General features: G+C 44.2%; 1 protein-coding gene across 3 annotated transcripts in view; it reads right to left on the bottom strand.

Moving 5' to 3' along the window:
* The window catches only part of FGD3 (FYVE, RhoGEF and PH domain containing 3), a 312,502-nt gene that overhangs the window by 39,565 nt on the left and 253,103 nt on the right, over positions 1 to 19,834 (bottom strand). For all 3 annotated transcript variants that reach the window (XM_040359284.1, XM_040359285.1, XM_040359286.1), the window contains 2 exons: positions 18,781 to 18,882; positions 14,294 to 14,356 (listed from right to left, as the gene is read on the bottom strand). In XM_040359284.1, the coding sequence (XP_040215218.1) occupies positions 14,294 to 14,356; positions 18,781 to 18,882 (165 nt within the window). The remainder of the gene's footprint in view (positions 1 to 14,293; positions 14,357 to 18,780; positions 18,883 to 19,834) is intronic.

Genomic DNA, 19,834 nt, shown 5'->3' with positions numbered 1-19,834 from the left:
AACTTTTCAAAAACGATTTATGCTGAGGAATAAAGCAGCAGACAGAAATGACACTTTGTGATCTTAATTGAGACAAATACACACTATAGGGGGTTATGCTTTGTTCATATTTTATATCTGAGGTTTACAACCCATTTAAATACATCTTCTTAGGAAAAGCTTCCCCTGCTAGCCAAAGCCGTCCTCTGGTAACGCAGTTGGTAAATGCAGTACTGTGCAATTCAGCAACGCTGTGCATATACTGAATATATTTATATATCAGTGTCAAAGAACATATGCTTGTTTGTACTGCACAATAAGGATATGTATATATATATATATATATATATATATATATATATATATATATATATATATATATATATATATATATATATATATATATATATATAGGATCTTGTGCATTATACAACTTAGGCCCTGCTTTCACACAGGTGCTGGCCAAACTTGGGTGTTGTCACCTTGGATCTAATTATAATAATAAAAAAAAAATGTAAGGCAGCACAATGCATTCAAAAGCATAGGTGTCCTGTAGTCCTGACACTTCCTGTCTTGACCTAACACACTTCCTGTCCTAGGGTGACAACGCTGCTCCTCCATAGATATAGTAGAGTGAGTGAGCGTTGTCACCCTAGGACAAGTAGTGTGTTACTAGCAGGATCACCAGGTGAAAAAAGCTTGGATTAGAAAAAAAATTAAATCAATGCAAAATATTCATTTTTTTATTTTAGACACACTGGGCCAGATCCACGAAGCGTGGCGCTTCTTTACGGCCGGCGTAGTGTATCTCAGATACACTACGCCGGCGTAACTTACAGCGTATTTCCCGTATTCTCAAAGAATTTGCGCCATAACAGCGGCGTAGTGTAACTGTGTCGGCGTAAGGGCGCGCAATTCAAATGGATGAGATGGGGGCGTGTTTTATGGCAATACGTCTTGACCCGACGTAAATGACGTTTTTTCTGAACGGCGCATGCGCCGTTCGTGGGGGTATCCCAGTGCGCATGCTCAAAATTAACCCGCAACAAGCCAATGCTTATGACGTGAACGTCATTCTACGCAAAGCCCTATTCGCGAACGACTTACGCAGACAACGTAAAAAATAAACAAAATTCGACGCGGGAACGGCGTCCATACTTAACATAGGATACGCCTCATATAGCAGGGGTAACTATACGCCGAAAAAAGCCTTACGGAAACAACGTAAAAAAATGCGCTGGCCGGACGTACGTGGATCGCCGTATCTAGCTAATTTGCTTACTCAACGCGGAAATCGACGGAAACGCCACCTAGCGCCCAGCGTAAATATGCACCTTAGATCCGGCGGCGTACTAAGACGTACGCCAGTCGGATCTAGCCCAGCTTCAGGCGTATCTTGTTTTGTGGATACAAAACAAAGATACGCCGTAGCAAACTAGAAGTTACGCGGCGTATCAATAGATACGCCAGCGTAACTTCTTTGTGGATCTGGCCCACTATATGCCCATGCTACAGGTGCATGTTTGAAGTCTCACCAGGGGCTGTCTGGATCAATATTTTTATACATCAGCCTTAAGGCCGTTCACTTGGCTTGCTAGATGTCGAGCACACATTTGGCAATCCATTCTGTACCCAAACATCTGCCACTGTTGTTCTCGCCATATGAGAATACAATTATGAAATGTGATTGGTTACAGCACTATGTATGCTGCTGCCACTGCTCCAGATTTTAGAACGGTCTTTCATTTTTCCCAGAAACAAGTACTGCTGGGAAAAGTGGCATTTGTAAGGCTGGTCACCATGAAACGTGCGCTGCGAGGCGTCCATCATTTTCTATACTTTTATGGCATTTTCAATTTAGACGGAGCCGCCAGCTGTGTACTTCCAGATTATTACAATGTATGAATTCTTTCTGGCTTAATACCAGTCACTTTAATGTGCAATGAGTCATGGGCCACAAAATGGAGACGTGACATGTAATCCATCTGAATGAGATAGATGCCTACTCATGAACAATGTGCGAGCGCAATGGCTACATTATAAAAGACTCTGAAACATTTTATAATAATAAAAACTTCCAAAATGTCACCAAGGACCTTTAATAGACTCAGCGCAAAGCTTTCCATATCCCTGAGTGCTGGAATAAGCAAAAAGCAATCGTAATTGGATAAAAAGGACGACCATCATCATTTCAATTATTCATTATTCTCAACGTTCCAGCATCTAAGTGACAATTATGACAGAGAAGCTGGCTGCTGTAAAGCATGTGATATGTAATTAAAGGGGTTGTAAAGGTTCATTTAATTTTTTTAAAACAAATATGTTATACTTACTGTAACGGACACATGCATGCTGCCGGGACAGTTATGATCTTCGTGCAGGGAGGACTACAAGGAACTGCATGGCCTGTCACCAGTGGATGTACCACATTGTATTCTGAGCTCAAAGGGTTAACTGGACAAGGGTCTCTGTCACTGCTGAATGCTAATGTACCCTTCGCATAGCTAATGAATTCTCTTGTGGAGATAACAGCCCCCCTGTGAGGTGTATGCTGAGGGGGATTATGTGTGAGTGATAATTGTTTTAAAGGTTAATTGAATTCTATTGTCTGATCAGGCTAAGTTGAGGAGCCGAAATGGCTAGCAGCTGATTGGCTCAAGGGAAGGTCATTGTTTCAAAGTGTGTGTATTGAAGTCCCCCCTGGGGGGGGGGGGGAGTGTCATTTGTTTCTGTACAGTTGTAACCAGATATAAGGAGGTAAAATGTGGCATTAAAAGTCAGTCTGCTTGACTCTGCAAACGTAGCACGTCTCGTTTCTTGGAAGGGCGTTCGATGGGATATACCGGCGGTACTTGCATATCGCAGCTTGCCAGGGAAAAGGACGTCTCCAACGGCTGAGACCCTCACACCAGTGGGTAGCCGTTACATTGGTGGCAGCGGTGGGATGGTCCTTTTATCCAAAGAGCAAGTGCTGAATGGAGTCGCAGTACGCCAGGCTGAAAAGATCCACACTGAAAGATTTATTAGAGAGTCGTGGTAGGAGCGCCAGCAACAGACCACGGAGAGAGCTGATAGCTGACCTGCTGGAGCTGGACGAAATGGATGGATCCATGGAAGGAACTGAGCCCCTTGCACCGGTCAGCGAGGAAGATGTAATTACTGGGATTGTACAGCGGAGATTATCCTTGTATCCAGAAACGTCCGTGGAACTAATCAACCAGCTGTTCCGGGAAGCAAGGGAAGAGATACAAACGAAGAGGGGACAAGAACTGGAACTGGTAAGAGCGAGACAGCCCATTACACCTGCAGTTCCTACCCCCCCACCTGCTGCTACAGGAAAGAAAATACCGTTCACTGCATTTAAAGCTTTTGTAGAAAGTGAGGAGGAAATCGATGGATATTTGGCGGATTTTGAGAGGCAGTGCTCACTACACCAGGTACCACCAGACCAATGGGTCACTATTTTGTCGGGGAAATTGTCGGGCAAAGCCAATGAAGCCTTTCGGGCTCTCGCTCCAGAGGATATTTTACAATATCAGCAAGTTAAAAAGGCGTTGCTAACCCGATATGCCGTAACGCCAGAAGCCTACCGCCGGCGCTTCCGGGAGTCCAAGAAGATGGCTGTGGACTCCCACATGGAATGGGCCAACCAGTTACAAAGGATGGCATCCCTTTGGGTCCAAGGGTGCAAGGCCAACACCGGGGAGGAAGTATTGCAGCTGTTCCTAATGGAACATTTCTTCCAAGACCTGGCCGCAAACATACAAGACTGGGTACGAGATCGCCGTCCCGCTAACTTAAACGAGGCGGCTCGGCTAGCAGATGAGTACGCGGAAACAAGAAAAGTAAGCCAGGGTACTACACGGCTGGCTCATAAGGTAGAACCGCGTACTCCAACCGTCACCCCACGCCCAGAGTTTCGGGCTCCAGTCCCACCACGTCCTCAGGGGCCTAGCAACTACCCCCGGGATTCGCCTAGGGTGACGTGCCATCACTGCAGCGACACGGGACATATTGCTCGTTATTGCCCTGTGAGAGCTACAAATAACAATTGGAGACACACAACAACCAACACAGAGGTCACTCCATCACGTCCCTCTGCGGCCCACTGCCTGGAGACCGAGGGGGGCCCGGAGGAATGTCTGGGAATTTGGTATGAGGCAGACCCAATACAAGCGGCCTCTCCGGATAACCGTCAGCATCACCGTCAGGAGGTACGGGTGAATGGACAAGTAGCACAAGGCTTAAGAGATTCCGGGACTACTATCACTCTGATTCAAAAACATCTGGTAAAGCCAGAGAACGTGTCCACTCGCACAGTTGCCGTCCGGGTCGCAGGGGGTGCTGTATTTCGCGTACCCACCACCCGGGTGCACTTAGACTGGGGAGCCGGGTCAGGAAAGACCACAGTTGGTATCATGGACAACCTACCTGCCGAGGTGGTGCTGGGCAACGACATTGGCCCTCTGACTTCGGCTTATTTACCTACACCTGCTGCTGCTTGTCCCGTGACCACCCGCGTTGCTGGAATCAACCCGCTTGCTGCTGAGAACCGGGTAAGACTACCTTCCCCGACATGTACTGTAGATCCGGCACAATATCACAGTCTAAAATGGGAATGTGACAAGCTGGCCAGTGAGAAATCAGAGATGCAACGACACTATGTCATGTATTATGAGATGTCCCGTGGCTTGAACATTGAAATGCACAAACAGGCGGAAATTGTCAAAAGATTAAATGGGATTTGCATCCAGGTGGTGCCGTATTTGTCCCAAGAGCATCAGCAACAGGTTTTGGGAGCCATTGAGAGAGCAAAGCAAGTGACTGTTCCAGAACTGAATTCCATTATTCACCTTCACCATCAGCTACCGACCTGGTAAGCCAATGAGAAGGCCGACGGACTGTCCAGGCAAACGGAACTTTTACCCTAAACAGCAGACCGGACATCCCCAAGTTGATCCGAAAAGGATCAATCCGGGTCTGCCGGAGTGTTCCACAAAGGGGGAGTAGTGTAACGGACACATGCATGCTGCCGGGACAGTTATGATCTTCGTGCAGGGAGGACTACAAGGAACTGCATGGCCTGTCACAAGTGGATGTACCACATTGTATTCTGAGCTCAAAGGGTTAACTGGACAAGGGTCTCTGTCACTGCTGAATGCTAATGTACCCTTCGCATAGCTAATGAATTCTCTTGTGGAGATAACAGCCCCCCTGTGAGGTGTATGCTGAGGGGGATTATGTGTGAGTGATAATTGTTTTAAAGGTTAATTGAATTCTATTGTCTGATCAGGCTAAGTTGAGGAGCCGAAATGGCTAGCAGCTGATTGGCTCAAGGGAAGGTCATTGTTTCAAAGTGTGTGTATTGAAGTCCCCCCTGGGGGGGGGGGAGTGTCATTTGTTTCTGTACAGTTGTAACCAGATATAAGGAGGTAAAATGTGGCATTAAAAGTCAGTCTGCTTGACTCTGCAAACGTAGCACGTCTCGTTTCTTGGAAGGGCGTTCGATGGGATATACCGGCGGTACTTGCATATCGCAGCTTGCCAGGGAAAAGGACGTCTCCAACGGCTGAGACCCTCACACCAGTGGGTAGCCGTTACACTTACCTCCACTGTGCAGTTCGTTTTGCACAGAGTGGCCCCGTTCCTCCTGTTCTGGGGTCCCACGGGGGCTCTCACGGCTCCTCCCCTCATTAGATAACCCCCCCTGGCAAGCTCTCTCTTGAGGGGGTTACCTTGCAGGCACACTCCCGTGTCATACACTCAGCGTCCATAGCTGCTGAGTGTATGACTCGGCCCTGCCCCCGGCGGCCGCGTCATTGGATTTGATCGAAAGCAGCGGGAGTCAATGGCTGCACTGCTATCAATCTATCCAATCAATGCCAAGACTCCGTCGAGAAGAGGACGCTGGGAGTGCGCAGAGCACGTGAACGGGTTTAGAAGCAATTCAAATGGGGGGGCTGGGGGAGGGCTAGTGTTTGCCAGGTGTTTTTTCACCTTAATGCATAGGATGCATTAAAGTGGGGGTTCACCCAAAATGTTTTTTCTAAGATTACATCCAGCATACTAACGACATGTAAAGTACGCTGGTATTTTTATTTTTTTCTCCGTACATACCGTGTAATTGTTAATTTCGCCCAGGCTTCCGGGTTCTGATTACTGCGGGACTGGGCGTTCCTATTGAAAGCTTAGCTGATTGACGTCTGGTGAAAATCTTCCCATGTCGCATAAAGCGCGTGACCAGTTTTCCGTAAATAGCCGACCTGCGAGTCGGCGCTATATGGCGCCTGCGCAGTCAGCAGTACACGGCGGGCGCAGGCGCCGTATAGCACCGACTCGCATGTCGGCTATTTACGGAAAACTGGTGACGCGCTTTATGCGACATGGGAAGATTTTCACCAGAGGTCAATCAGCTAAGCTTTCAATAGGAACGCCCAGTCCCGCAGTAATCAGAACCCGGAAGCCTGGGCGAAAATAACAATTACACGGTATGTACGGAGAAAAAAAAAATACCAGCATACTTTACAGGTCGTTAGTATGCTGGATGTAATCTGAGAATTTTTTTGGGGGGTGAAACTCCACTTTAAGGTGAAAAAACACAAACCTTTACAACCCCTTTAAACAGATTGTTGTATTAGAATGCAGCAGTGGCTTCCTAGGAGTTGTTATGGAACTGAAGATCCTACATTGGACCATCACTCATAGGCCAAAGTAGTGGGCCCATCTAATAACCCAGGGGCCACATGTGGCTCTTCTTCCTAGGAACTGGCAAACTCTAAGCAGCTGCTGCATAGTTGGTGTGACTGTTTTCAGTTAAAGATGTGCAACACTTTTGACACCACAAAACAGCCCAAAATAATTGTAAACACAGCAAGAAAAAAAATGTATCCTAACCAAACAATGGATTTAATAAACCTGAAAAACACTTAACACCTTTGACCCGACCGTTAAACCTAACACTTACAGCAGATATAAAAAGGTACAAATCAAAGCACCTCTGTAATCATGAACACATCATACATACTTTATTTAAAAGTATTTGAATACGACTTGGTATCATCTTCAAGCACTCTACTGTACAGCAGAGCTCAGGAATTTGGAAGGAGAAGCACCACAAAGAGGCAGTCAAGTATGCTGCAGTCCAAAAAGCAATGCTGATAAGAGAAGAGAACAGAGTGACAGAGATGAGCATATCAGTGTGCTGCTTCTCCTTTCACTGTCCAGTCACAGGGTGGAGGGCCTGTAAGTGAAATGAAGCTGCAGTAGTAAAAGATTAGGTCATCTAATCTGTGTCCATGTCCACTGTGCATAGCGACCTGTCATTCGCCTGCTCAGCGGGACCAGCAGACAAAACCCCGCTGAGCAGACGGATCCACCTTAGCGCAACATTTTGTTCGTTTAATGTTTTTTCCATGATTATCACATATTTATGTTGCTGCTTTGGTTTTCTCAATTTATGTTCATCAATATTGCTTTTAGCTAGATTAGCGCAGGAGTAAACCCCCCTTTCTTCCATTGGATCCACTTGGATAAATTAAGCCCCTGTGAAAAGGGCCTTATAGAGATCACAATATGTAATGAGAAATAAAATCGAAGCACAACACCACTGCACAACACCACCGCTACAATATAAAAAGTAGCCAACATGTTTTTGGGGTCCAAGAGTGCCCCCTTTATCAGGATTAGAAAGAACAAAATCTCCATATCAATCTGATATCAAAACAATATCAAGGCCAAAGGGTAATATAACCAAATAGTCGAAAGTAATACATGGATTTCTTTATGCATGATGCATGTATTAATGTCTTGATGCTGACATCTAGTGCCACTTTAGTCTTACTACAACTTGCTATTTCTGTATTTGTTATTGGTTTAACCCAGCTCCCCTGTATGTTGATGCTGGCTGGTTTAGTCTTTTAGATAGACTCCCCCTTTCTTCTCTATGTTGCCTCAGTAAGCTGCTAGCCTTCAAAGCAGGCATAAGACTATAAGGCCAGGTTCACACCTATGCGAATTGAATGCGCGTTTCGACGCATTCAATTCGCATAGCAGGAGAATGTGACTGGCTCTCTATTGAACTGGTTCACATATCTCTGCAGCGGGTCCGGTGCAGTGTGCCGAAAAAATGCGTGCCTTTTTTGGTGCATTTCAGGTTTGATTTCAGCCTAAATTTTGGGCTGAAGTCGGACCTGAACCGGTGAACCAGCACACCGGACCCCTGCTGTGAGCCGCATGCGGGGATGGTGTGAACCCGACCCAAGTGCCTTTTTACACATCAAATGGCACTTTAAATGAACATCCTATGTATTACATTTTAACCACTTGGCACTACTTGGCACTTTCACTCCCTTCCTGCTCAGGCCAGATATTAGCGCTGTCGCAGTTTGAATGACAGTGCTGTGTCTGAAAGGAACGTGTGGGCGGGAACATTCGAGCAAGTAGCTGATAGCTAAAGAGCCTGGCTACAGAACTAGTGTGAGACTGGGGGCATCCTGGAACATAAAAGAACGTTTCTGGACTCTACCCCAGCACTTGGAGGATTTCGTGGACACTGATTTCCCATTGATTGGATTCCATCTTAGTATCTGGAGGATTTCGTTGACACGCATAACCCAGTGACTGGAGGTAAGCGCTCTGTGAGCTCAAGCTTAGTGAAGATTTAGTGAAGACTCATCCAGATTCCCTACATTGATGTTTAAAGGGCAGAAGTCTTTTTCACCACTCACCCAGCAGATTGATTTATTCAAATTTTGATATATAATTTTGGACTTGATTCAGATATTTGTTATAGCAGTTGCACTAATTTGAGGTTTTTTTCACAATATTATAGTTCACTGTCTTGAAATCTTTAAGGCGTCCAATAGATTGTTATCAGTCCCTATGGACTGTCTTGATATTCACTTTTAGATTTTCAGTTTGCGCTCATCACTTTTTATTCATACCCTTTTTCTTCTATTGATAGGCGGCACCGATTGGCATCACTGGTGGGGCTACACTGATTATCAGTGCAGATCTCCCCTATGAGGAAAGCCACTTATGGGCTTTCCTCACCTCACACACTGTCAGTGTGAGGAGAGGAATGCTGGTAACCGACACTTCCTATTTACAATCTGATCAGCTGTGATTGGACACAACTGATCACATGGTAAAGAGCCTACGTCAGACTTTTCCGTTAGAGTTGCAGTGTGCCCGAGGGACACACCGGGCCACTGATTGCCACGCAGCACGCCCCTGGGGGCGTGCACAAGTGGCTTGTTCCGAAAGATGTCATATGATGTCCAGTCAGAGCAATGAAACCCCCACCTGGCTGTCATTCTGCTATAGGCCAGATGGGAAGTGGTTAAGAAGTAAAACTACGTTGGATCAAATTCCATATCTTAATGGAGAGTTAAACTGTCTGCTGAAGGTGCTTATTCAGCATGCTGGACATTAAGGTCCAACGGAGGTATGTCAATGCATAAAGTGGCACTTGAAACAAAACACGCTGCTTACCCCTTCTATATACTGCAAAGGATGTAAAGGCTGTACAGGCTTATAAGCATAAAATAGGCAACTGCTTCAGGTACACGCTGATAGGTAAACACAAGGCTAATTATTGCAGTGGTTTTTATTTAGAGTAACAATATCCTTTATCAGATCTAAGTGCATCAGACCCAGTATTAATTAGAACCTCAATTTTCAGTAATTAGTACAGAGTTCCTGAAAAGTCATTGCTGATTGCTGGTGATTATGTTCTGAAGGTTAGAACAATCACTTGAGACAGCAGTTATTATTGGAATGACATGTACCATCAACCATGCCTCTTCTGCCTGCAATCACAAATCATTTACAAGTGGCAAACACAAAAAATATCTGGAGGCCGGAGGTGATCAGAGGTTAGAAGCATTTCTTTAGCTGCCCATCACTGCCATCTAGTGATCAAATTGATTATACACACGTCACACAAATCTGTCTCATCAAATAATGATTGCAGAACAGAAAACAAATCCCCTAATCTCTGCCAGAGCCAAAACGCACTGCTCTGAATTATTTGTAATTGCGTGCAGCTCTTAGTCTGTATTAAACGATTTCACGGAAATCCTCTCAGACAAAGGAGTAGGACATAGAATCCTGGAATGAATTTTTACGCATGTCTGACCATCTATAGCAGAAAACTAAACATAATATTACAAAATCTACAGTGGATATAAAAAGTCTACACACGTCTGTTAAAATGTCAGGTTTTTGTGATTTAAACAAAAGAGACAAAGATAAATAATTTCAGAACTGTTTGCACCTTTAACCACTTAAGCCCCGGACCATTTTGTAGCTAAAGGACCAGGCCACTTTTTGCGATTCAGCACTGCGTCGCTTTAACTGACAATTGCGCAGTCGTGCGACGTGGCTCCCAAACAAAATTGGCGTCCTTTTTTTCTAACAAATAGAGCTTTCTTTTGGTGGTATTTGATCACCTCTGCGGTTTTTATTTTTTGCGCTAAACAAAAAGAGAGCGTAAATTTTGAAAAAAATTCAATATTTTTTACTTTTTGCTTTAATAAATATCCCCTAAAAAATATATAAAAATGTTTTTCCCTCATTTTAGGCCGATATGTATTCTTTGTATAAAAAAAATCTCAATAAGCGTTTATTCATTGGTTTGCGCAAAAGTTATAGCGCCTACAAAATAAGGGGTAGTTTTATGGCATTTTTATTAATATATATTGTTTTAATAGTAATTGCGGCGATCAGCGATTTTTATTTTGACTGCGACATTATGACGGAAACATCGGACACATTTGACACCATTGTCATTTTTACAGCAATCGGTGCTATAAAAATGCACTGATTACTGTGAAAATGACACTGGCAGGGAAGGGGTTAACCACTAGGTGGCGCTGTAGGGGTTAAGTGTGCACTAGTGGGTGATTCTTACTGTAGGGGGCGTGGCCTGGCGTGACACGTCACTGATCGTCGTTCCCTATGACAGGGAACAGACGATCACTGACACTAGGAAGAACGGGGAAAGGTTTGTTTACACTTACCTCTCCCCGTTCTTCAGCTCTGTGACGGTCACGGAGCTCAGCGTGACCCAAGGCTGGGCTCTTAAAGGCAACGTACCTGTACATGCTTATGCCCAGTTGTGCCGCTCTGCCGACGTTTATCGTCGTTCGGCGGTTCTTAAGCGGTTAATGTGACCTATAAACTGTACAACTCAGTTGAACAACAAACTGAAATCTTTTAGGTGGAGGGAAGTAAAAATAAAAACATAAAATAATATGGTTGCATAAGTGTGCACACCCTAAACTAATACTTTGTTGAAGCAACTTTTGATTTTATTACAGCAGTCAGTCTGTTTGGTTATGAGTCTATCAGCACGGCATATCTTGACTTGGCAATATTGGCCCACTCTTTGCAAAAGCTCAAAATCTGTCAGATTGCAAGGACATCTCCTGTGCACAGCCCTCTTCAGATCACCCCACAGATTTTCAATCGGATTCAGGTCTGGTCTCTGGCTGGGCCATTCCAAAACTTGAATCTTCTTCGGGTGAATCCATTCCTGCTTTGGGTTGTTGTCATGCTGAAAGATGAAGTTTCTCTTCATGTTTAGCTTTCTTTTGTATCTTTCACCTGACTGTTTTGCAACTACAAGTCCCATGAGACATTGCAAGACCCTGACAATCACAGGCATGACTCCTAGAGGCAGAGGCATGATGGGATTTGTAGTTTCACCACAGCTGGAGAGCCAAGGTTCCCTACCCCTGCTCTAAAGCATTGGAAGCTCTCTGCGGACCATGGCTTTTGCTGTAGGATGTGACTAAGAAAATGTCAGGAAAGACCTACTAGAACAGCTGAATTATTAAATGATGGCAGGTGTGTACTGACTCCTATCTAACATGAGTTTTAATGTGATTGCTTAATTCTGAACACAGCTACATCCCCAGTTATAAGAGGGTGTGCACACTTATGCAACTAGATTATTATTATTTTTACTTCCCCCACCCCCCAAAAGATTTTAGTTTGTTTTTCAACCGAGTTGTACAGTTTATAGGTCACATTAAAAGGTATCACATGGACTATGTGATTGAATGCTTTTGATTTTTAAAAATGGTGCCGTTTACATCCAGGTAAACAGGAAGTGATGCAAGTTCATCGCTTCCAGATTACTATATCACAGAGCTGAACTAAGCTGATCTGGTCTTTTTTCAGTTCTGTGATCAGCCGGTGGAAGCGGCAGCTGGTCGATCGCGACTCCTGGTGGGATAGGAGATCCCAGTAAATCCACGGCTTGTAAAAGCAATCCAGCAGCTAGTTAGCTACTAGGACTGCTTTTACAAGAGTGTCGACCATCTGCTTTAAAAAACGGTACCGGGATGATGCCTGCATCTGCAAGAATCTTCCCAATATAACCACTTAAAGTCCAGCGATGTACCAAGAACATGCTATTGTAGGCAGAATACGGTCTGCAAGCTACCCTGAACTACACATTACACCAGTCACAAGACAATTTTGACATAGAACAGGTGGACATTTTCCACATACCACAACTAGTTATTCTGCTGGATTTACCCACAAGTGTCTAGAAGTGGCAAGACAAAGCATCATAAAGAAAACAAAACACAGACTGCCAATGTACTGTTTAATTCTATGATTTTTGACTCTGCTTCATTAGGTACTGATCCTATGTACTGTAGCTTAGAGCAACGTTTCTCAACCCCAGTCCTCAAGTACCCCCAACAGGTCGTGTTTTCAGACTTTCCATGATTTTGCACAGGTGATTTGATCAGTTTCACTGCCTTAGTAATTACCAAAGCTGTTGTTATCTGATGGAAATCCTGAAAACATGACCTGTTGGGGATCCTTGAGAACTGGAGTTGCAAAACATTGGCTAAAGCCTCTTAAACACGATCGGATTTTCCGCAGACAAAGCCTCTGACTTTTGTCCAAAGGGTGTTGGCCATGAACTTGTCTTGCATACAAACGGCACACAATTGTGGACCAATAAACACAAATGTAGTTACGTACTACTTGTTTTTTCAGCTCTTAACGCCACCCTTTGGGCACTCTCTGCTAATGTTGTGATTTGTGAGCATTGTTTCCGAGCATGCGTGTTTGTCCGACGGACTTGTGTACACACGATCGAAAAATCCGACAACAGACTTAAAACTTTAAAGCCTGCCATCCAACATTTGTCTGTGGAAAATCCGACAATTGTTCGATGGAGCATACAAACGGTTGTATTTTCCGCCAACAGGCTGTCAACACACAATTCCCATCAGAAAATCTGATTGTGTGTACGAGGCTTTAGAGTAAAAAAAAATCTGACTGAAGCAAAGTAACAGGATTCATATAATAGCACCTTATTTGGCCAGTTCACTTTCTAAAGCATTACTTTTATTTCCAAGGTGGAAGCTGTGTCCACTATTACAAAAAAAAAATAATAATAATATTCTGATAACTGTATGCTGTGAAAACATGTAATGATAGTATTCATATAGTATATTTTATTCTAGCATGTTTCAATACATTTTAAATGCAGACCAAGCTGACCAGCAAAAGTGACAGAGGTTGAGACAAATGATAACAATTGCTAGGGGTGCTTACAGCGATCACCTGTTATGCACATTTTTCTACTATTCATGCACCCCTGGCAGTGGTATCATTTGTACTCGGAGTCTCTTGTGGAATTTAGGGAAAGAACAGAAGTGAGCTGAAAGGTGACCTGGGGTGTGCCGTGGTCACGAGGTCAGTATGCCTAAAAGGGGGCATACACAAGAAGATATAGGAAATTAAAAGGTGAAGAAATAAAAAAGGGGAAAGGGAGGGTGGGAGAAACAAGAGGAAAGCCGACAGCAGGAGGAGGCCCTGGGGTTGCCTTAAGAAGGTGAGGCTCCTCCTACAAATGTAGGTGGGCCTGCATCCCGCCTCTTTACTTATCCCAACCACTGCCACTTTTCTGGAAAAATAAAAAAAAATATTCATGTATTGTATGCACTTACTACAGTACTACTACTAACAAATGAACAAAGCCAAGCTGTCATGGATAATGCTCCTGTCTGTGAATGGCCAGTGAAAGGAGAAGCAGCACTGCTCACCCATCACTCTGCCTTCTCCTCCTATCACCATGTTTGTCAGCATGTGAACCAAGTGGCTTCTTGTACTGCTTCTTCCTCTGAGCTCTGCCATTTAGTCATTGCAAAAGGCTAATACCAAGTGAAATTCAGGTAATGATGTATTAATAAATAGAGATACCATATCTTTTTTTTTTTTTATTGTGTCTTTTTATATCCTCACAGCTGAGAGTAACATTTTAAAATAAATACAATGAATCACTTACTCCTCCGGGTGAATTGCAGCCATCTGATCCGGGTGCAGAATCACATGATACAGGGGTTGCTATCTGGATTGGAAACAGGTGACAGTTTTAGATTAGGTAATACAGCATCTGCTAAACCTCAGGATTTAAGATGTCCAGACCAATTATCAGCCAAACCAAGCAAAACTAATTTGCCATAATGTAAATTTAGTCGTGTTTCTTGCCGATTAGACCTCATATTTATTCATATATAAATGACATGATCATACCCATCCATTCACGCAAAACATTCCTTCATCTCACAGGTCTCTAGAAAGCAAATGTGAGATCCTCAACCCCAAAGGCCTCATGTACACTGCTGCTGGTTAACATAAGTTTAGGAGCAGTTGGGTGTTTTTCAGCTGCCCCTGAACTCTCCTCTGTTATCTTATCAGTACATGTACACAGGGCAGAGATGGACTGGCCGATTTGGACTACAGGGAGTTTCCCGGTGGGCTGATGGCTCAGTGGGCCGGGTTCGGTGACAGCGAACCCCCCCCCCCCCGCTCCTCTTTCTCTCCCTTCCTGCAGCGTTCACCTCCTCTTCCTCCCCGCAGCGCTCACCTGGGGGGAACAGAGAAGCAGGGGGAGGACCAGAGGAGCAGGGGGACGACAGAGGAGCATGGGGGAGGGGACAGACAGCTGACTCGTGTCCCATAAGGGGGAGCATCGAACTGATTCTTTGCCCTGGGTGAAACAATGTCTAGCATTCCCACTGGTACCTATAAGAGTACCAGTACTAGCCGTTCTACTCTAATAAAGTAGAACGGCTAGTGGCTAGTGAAGGGGGAGAGGGGGCTTGCGGGAGTTGTCCAGCCGCCATGGGAGAGACCTGTAAAAGTGGGCCAGTCTAGATGAAGTCCAGGGCCAAATTTTTGTCCCAGTCCAGCCCTGACACAGGGTCATTTAGGCTGGGTTCACACTGGTACGACCAACACTCTGACATTGGGAGCTCATGTCGCATGACATGTAAAAATCAATGTTTGCCTATGGGAGCCTTCTTAACTGGTTCCGACACAAGTTGGTCCAACTTTAAATATGCTCCCTGTACTACTTTGATCCTACTTCAGCCCATTGAATATCATTGAAGTCGGATAAAAGTAGGATCCTTGTCCTTACTATCCGACTTTTGACATCCAACATGGTGATTACAGCAGCAGTAAAAGGAATTTATCTCACACTGGGATTGTTTTGATTGGTCAAAAGACAAGTCAGACTATTACAAAGTTGGATCAAACTAGTATCCTGTTCATTCAAGTCAGATGGATGTAGGACCAATGTAGAACTGACGTGGCAGAGCAAAGTAGGATGAAAGTTGTACTACAGGACAGTCATATGACTTTCATCCTACTTTGCTCTGCAACATCAGTCCTACATCGATCCTACATTGGTCCTACATCCATCCAACTTGAATGAACAGGATACTACTTACTTTGATCCGACTTTGTGCTAGTACAACTTTTTATTTGACCAATCAAAACAATCCCAGTGTGACATAAATTACTTTTACTGCTCCTGTAATCATCATGTCAAATGTCAAAAGTCGGATGGTTATTACAAGGATCCTACTTTGATCCGACTTCAATGATATTCAATGGGCTGAAGTAGGATCAAAGTCGGACCAAAGTAGTACGGGGAGCATTTTCAAAGTCAGACCCACTTGTGTCGGACCAGTTAAGACAGCTCTCATAGGGAAACATTAATTTTCACACATCATGCGACATGAGCTCCCAATGTCGGAGCATTTGTCATACCAGGCTCATAGTTTTTTCTAGGTAGTTGAGTTTAGAAGCATTTTTTGGAACGCAAAAGGACGCTTTCAGGACGAATGTTCAGAGGCAGTTGAAACGCCAAATGCCTGTAATGCGGTAACTCGCGTTTAGCCACATTTCATTTACAGGAGTTTTTCATTTTTTGGCTACTTTTTTTTACATTTCCAAAACGCAAACTCGGCATGCAAATGCAGCAAATCAAATGTTTTAAATGTCGTTTACTCGGAGACGTTGTAAAAACGCCCCGTGTACATGTCTTAATTGTTACCCATAACAAATAGCCATCATAGAAGCTATATAACTGAGCAAGAACTGAAATCTCAGTTTCACCAGTTGATTTGCAGGTAAATTTGAGATTAAAGGTTCCTATTACAAAAAACTGTGAAGGTCCCACTATGTAAATATAAAGGAAGCTTCAAATCTTCTGAGGAGGAATTGTTAAAATGTGGATATCTCCTTCAAGGTGTATGGGTAATTTTGCTATTCACCAATTGGCTGAATATATGTAATATTTATTACAGGTCATTATACAGTGCTGACAATTTTCGCAGGGTTATTTCACATTTCCTGCTCTCAAGGGGCTTACAAAACAATCTTATATGCATATATACATATACTAGGACCAATTTGGAAAGGAGCAAATTAGGCTACCAGTAGGTCTTTGGAGTGTGGAAGGAACCCGGTGTACCTGGAGGAAACCCATGCAAACTAAACACCCCCAGTCCTGCAAGGCAGAAGTGCTAACCACTAAGAGCCATTCTGCTGATTAACCACTTCAGCCCAGAAGAATTTACCCCCTTTCTGACCAGAGCACTTTTTGCGATTCGGCACTGCGCCGGGTTAAAGTACAATTGCATGGTCGTGGGACATGGTAACCCAACAAAATGTATGTCCTTTTTTTCCCACAAATAGAGCTTTCTTTTGGTGGTATTTGATCACCTCTGCGATTTTTATTTTTTGCGCTATAAACAAAAAAAGAGCGACAATTAAAAAAAAAAAATATATACATTTTTTACTTTTTGCTATAATAAATATCCCCAAAAGATATTAAAAAAATGTCTATCAGTTTAGACCGATATGTATTCTACATATTTTTGGTAAAAAAAATAAATAAAATAATCGCAATAAGTGTATATTGATTGGTTTGTGCAAAAGTTATTGGCCCGGATTCAAAAAGCACTTGCGCCGACGTATCTCCACATACGCCGCGTAAGTGCAAATATGCGCCTTCGTATCTGTGCGCCGTACCCACAAACTAATATACGCCTAAAAACAGGCTTCATTCCACCGACGTAACTTGCCTATGCCGGCGTAGAGTGGGCGCATATTTACGCTGGACGCATGTGGCGCTCCCATTGATTTTCGATTTAAATATGGAGATGAGGGAGATAGGCCGATTCACGAACGTACGTGCGGCCGACGCAGGCTACAAGTGGTGCGCGTAAGTTGTACGTCCGGCGTAAAGTTAAGCCCTATAAAGGAGGTGTAACTCAGCAACAGACGTGCAAAGGGCTGCACCAGGGAATACAAGCCGGCGTATTTTACGTAGTTTACGTTGGACGTGAATATGACTAGGCGTAGGTTACGTTCACGCCGTAGGCAGTGACCTGGCGTATCTTAGACAGTTGTTCCAAAGTGTTTGTGAGCATGCGCACTGGGATGCGTCCACGGGACGGCGCATGCGCCGTTCGTTATACGTATCTGTCTGGCGCTCGGCCCATCATTTGCATGGGGTCACGCCTCATTTGCATGGCTCACGCCCACTTCCGCTTACACCTAGGAAACGCAGCACAGTTTTGGGAGCAAGTGCTCTGTGAATTCCATGCTTGCCTCTCTGCGCTGCGTCGGCGTAGCGTACAGGAGATACGCTACGGCAAAATAAATGTGCGCCGCTGTCTGTGAGTCCGGGCCATAGCGTCTACAAAATAGGGGATAGCTTAATGGCATTTTTATTATAATTTTTTTTATATTCGTAATGGCGATGATCTGCGATTTTTATCGTGACTGCGACATTATGGCGACACATCGGACACTTTTGACACTAGTTTGGGACCATTGTCATTTATACAGCGATCAGTGCTATAAAAAATGCACGGATTACTGTGTAAATGACACTGGCAGTTTAGGGGATAACCAGTAGGTTCCCGCAGGCACGGAGCCCACGGCGGGCGCACACGCACGGCGAGTTTTTTTAAAGCAACGTACAGGTACATTGCTTTGCCCACAGGAGCCATTCTGCCAACGTATATGTGCGTTACGCGGTCGGCAAGTGGTTAAGAACAAGTGGAAATAAGGCCATGAGAAGCCATTGAAACATTGGGGACCAGAAGAAAATATAAGACTCGGGCTTAATGACAGAATATTTCTAAAAAAATGTATGTTCTTTGAAACCCCCAGTAACCATTAATTGTTTGCCCTTCATGATTCAAGGGCAAACAATGAAAGGGAGAACTTGATTGGCTTTTATGGATACAATGGACCACTCTTCTTTTAGATTCTTTTAGTTCTGTTGCTCCATATTTCTGGTATTCTTAGAAATGTGGCACCGTGATTTTGAAGCCTTTTCCAAGAACATCTCAGTTCTCTTTTTACTAAGAACACTACTCCTGGTCTGCATGCTAACACAATTAATTTCAGTTGACTCCTATAATTAAAGTCATAATTTACAAGGCCATTATATTATTTTGTGATAATTACCGGCGAGTCTGGACAATGGTCTTCTTCGCGGGAGAAGGAACTGTTAAACGCTCGAAATGTTTCACTGTTCTGTTTGTGCTTTTCAATCGTTGCTTGGATAACCTGATTAAACACAAATCATAATTCAAAAGAATTTTTTTTATTATTTATTCATAAAATGTTTATTTATCTGCCAATGTGGGAATGGTAACCAATTACTCAGTATATAAATAACATGAATTTAAACCCAATTACTTAAAGCGGTAGTTCACCCTCACCCACATGATTTTACCATCGAGACAGGCATTGTAGCGCGAGCTACAGTATGCCTGTCCCGATTTTTTTAACCCCGGACTCACCTTGTAATCGTACATTGTAGATTTCGGCTCCCGCGGGGAATGGGCGTGCCTATGGAGAGGGAGGATGATTGACGGCCGGCCCTGGCACGTCACTCTCCCCGAAGACAGCCGGAGTAGGTCTCGGCTCTTCACGGCGCCTGCGCACAGGCTATGCGCAGGCGCCGTGAAGAGCCAAGCCTATTTCGGCTATTTCCGGAGAAGCGTGACGCGCCAGAGCCGGCCGTCAATCATCCTCCGTCTCCATAGGCACGCCCATTCCCCGGTATCTTCGATGTACGAGTACAAGGTGAGTACGGGGGTAAAAAAATCGGGACAGGCATACTGTAGCTCGCGCTACAATGCCTGATTTTATGGTAGTAGAAAAAAAAAAAAAAAATTCCGTTCATAGGGTGAACCCCCGCTTTAAATGTCATATAAACGTTAACATGTCACTGCTGATGGACAAAAGTTTTACAAAAACAAAAAACAAAAACTTTTACAACTACGTTTGATAGAAGTCAATCCAACGATTGACTTCAGTTTAAAAGGGAATTTCACACACTGGTCCAAATTTGGCCGGTCTCTGTCTGGTCTATGGCCACCCTAAGGCCTCGTACACACGACAGAGTTTCTCGGCAGAATTCAGCGAGAAACTCGGTCAGAGCCGGATTCTGCCGAGAAACTCTGTCGTGTGTACACTTTCAGCCCGATGGAGCCGCCGAGGAACTCGTCGAGAA

The sequence above is a fragment of the Rana temporaria genome, chromosome 7 (assembly GCF_905171775.1).
Source record: "Rana temporaria chromosome 7, aRanTem1.1, whole genome shotgun sequence".
NCBI lineage: Eukaryota > Metazoa > Chordata > Amphibia > Anura > Ranidae > Rana > Rana temporaria.
Note: the sequence above shows the minus strand (reverse complement) of the source record. Positions and strands in the feature narration are given on the sequence as shown.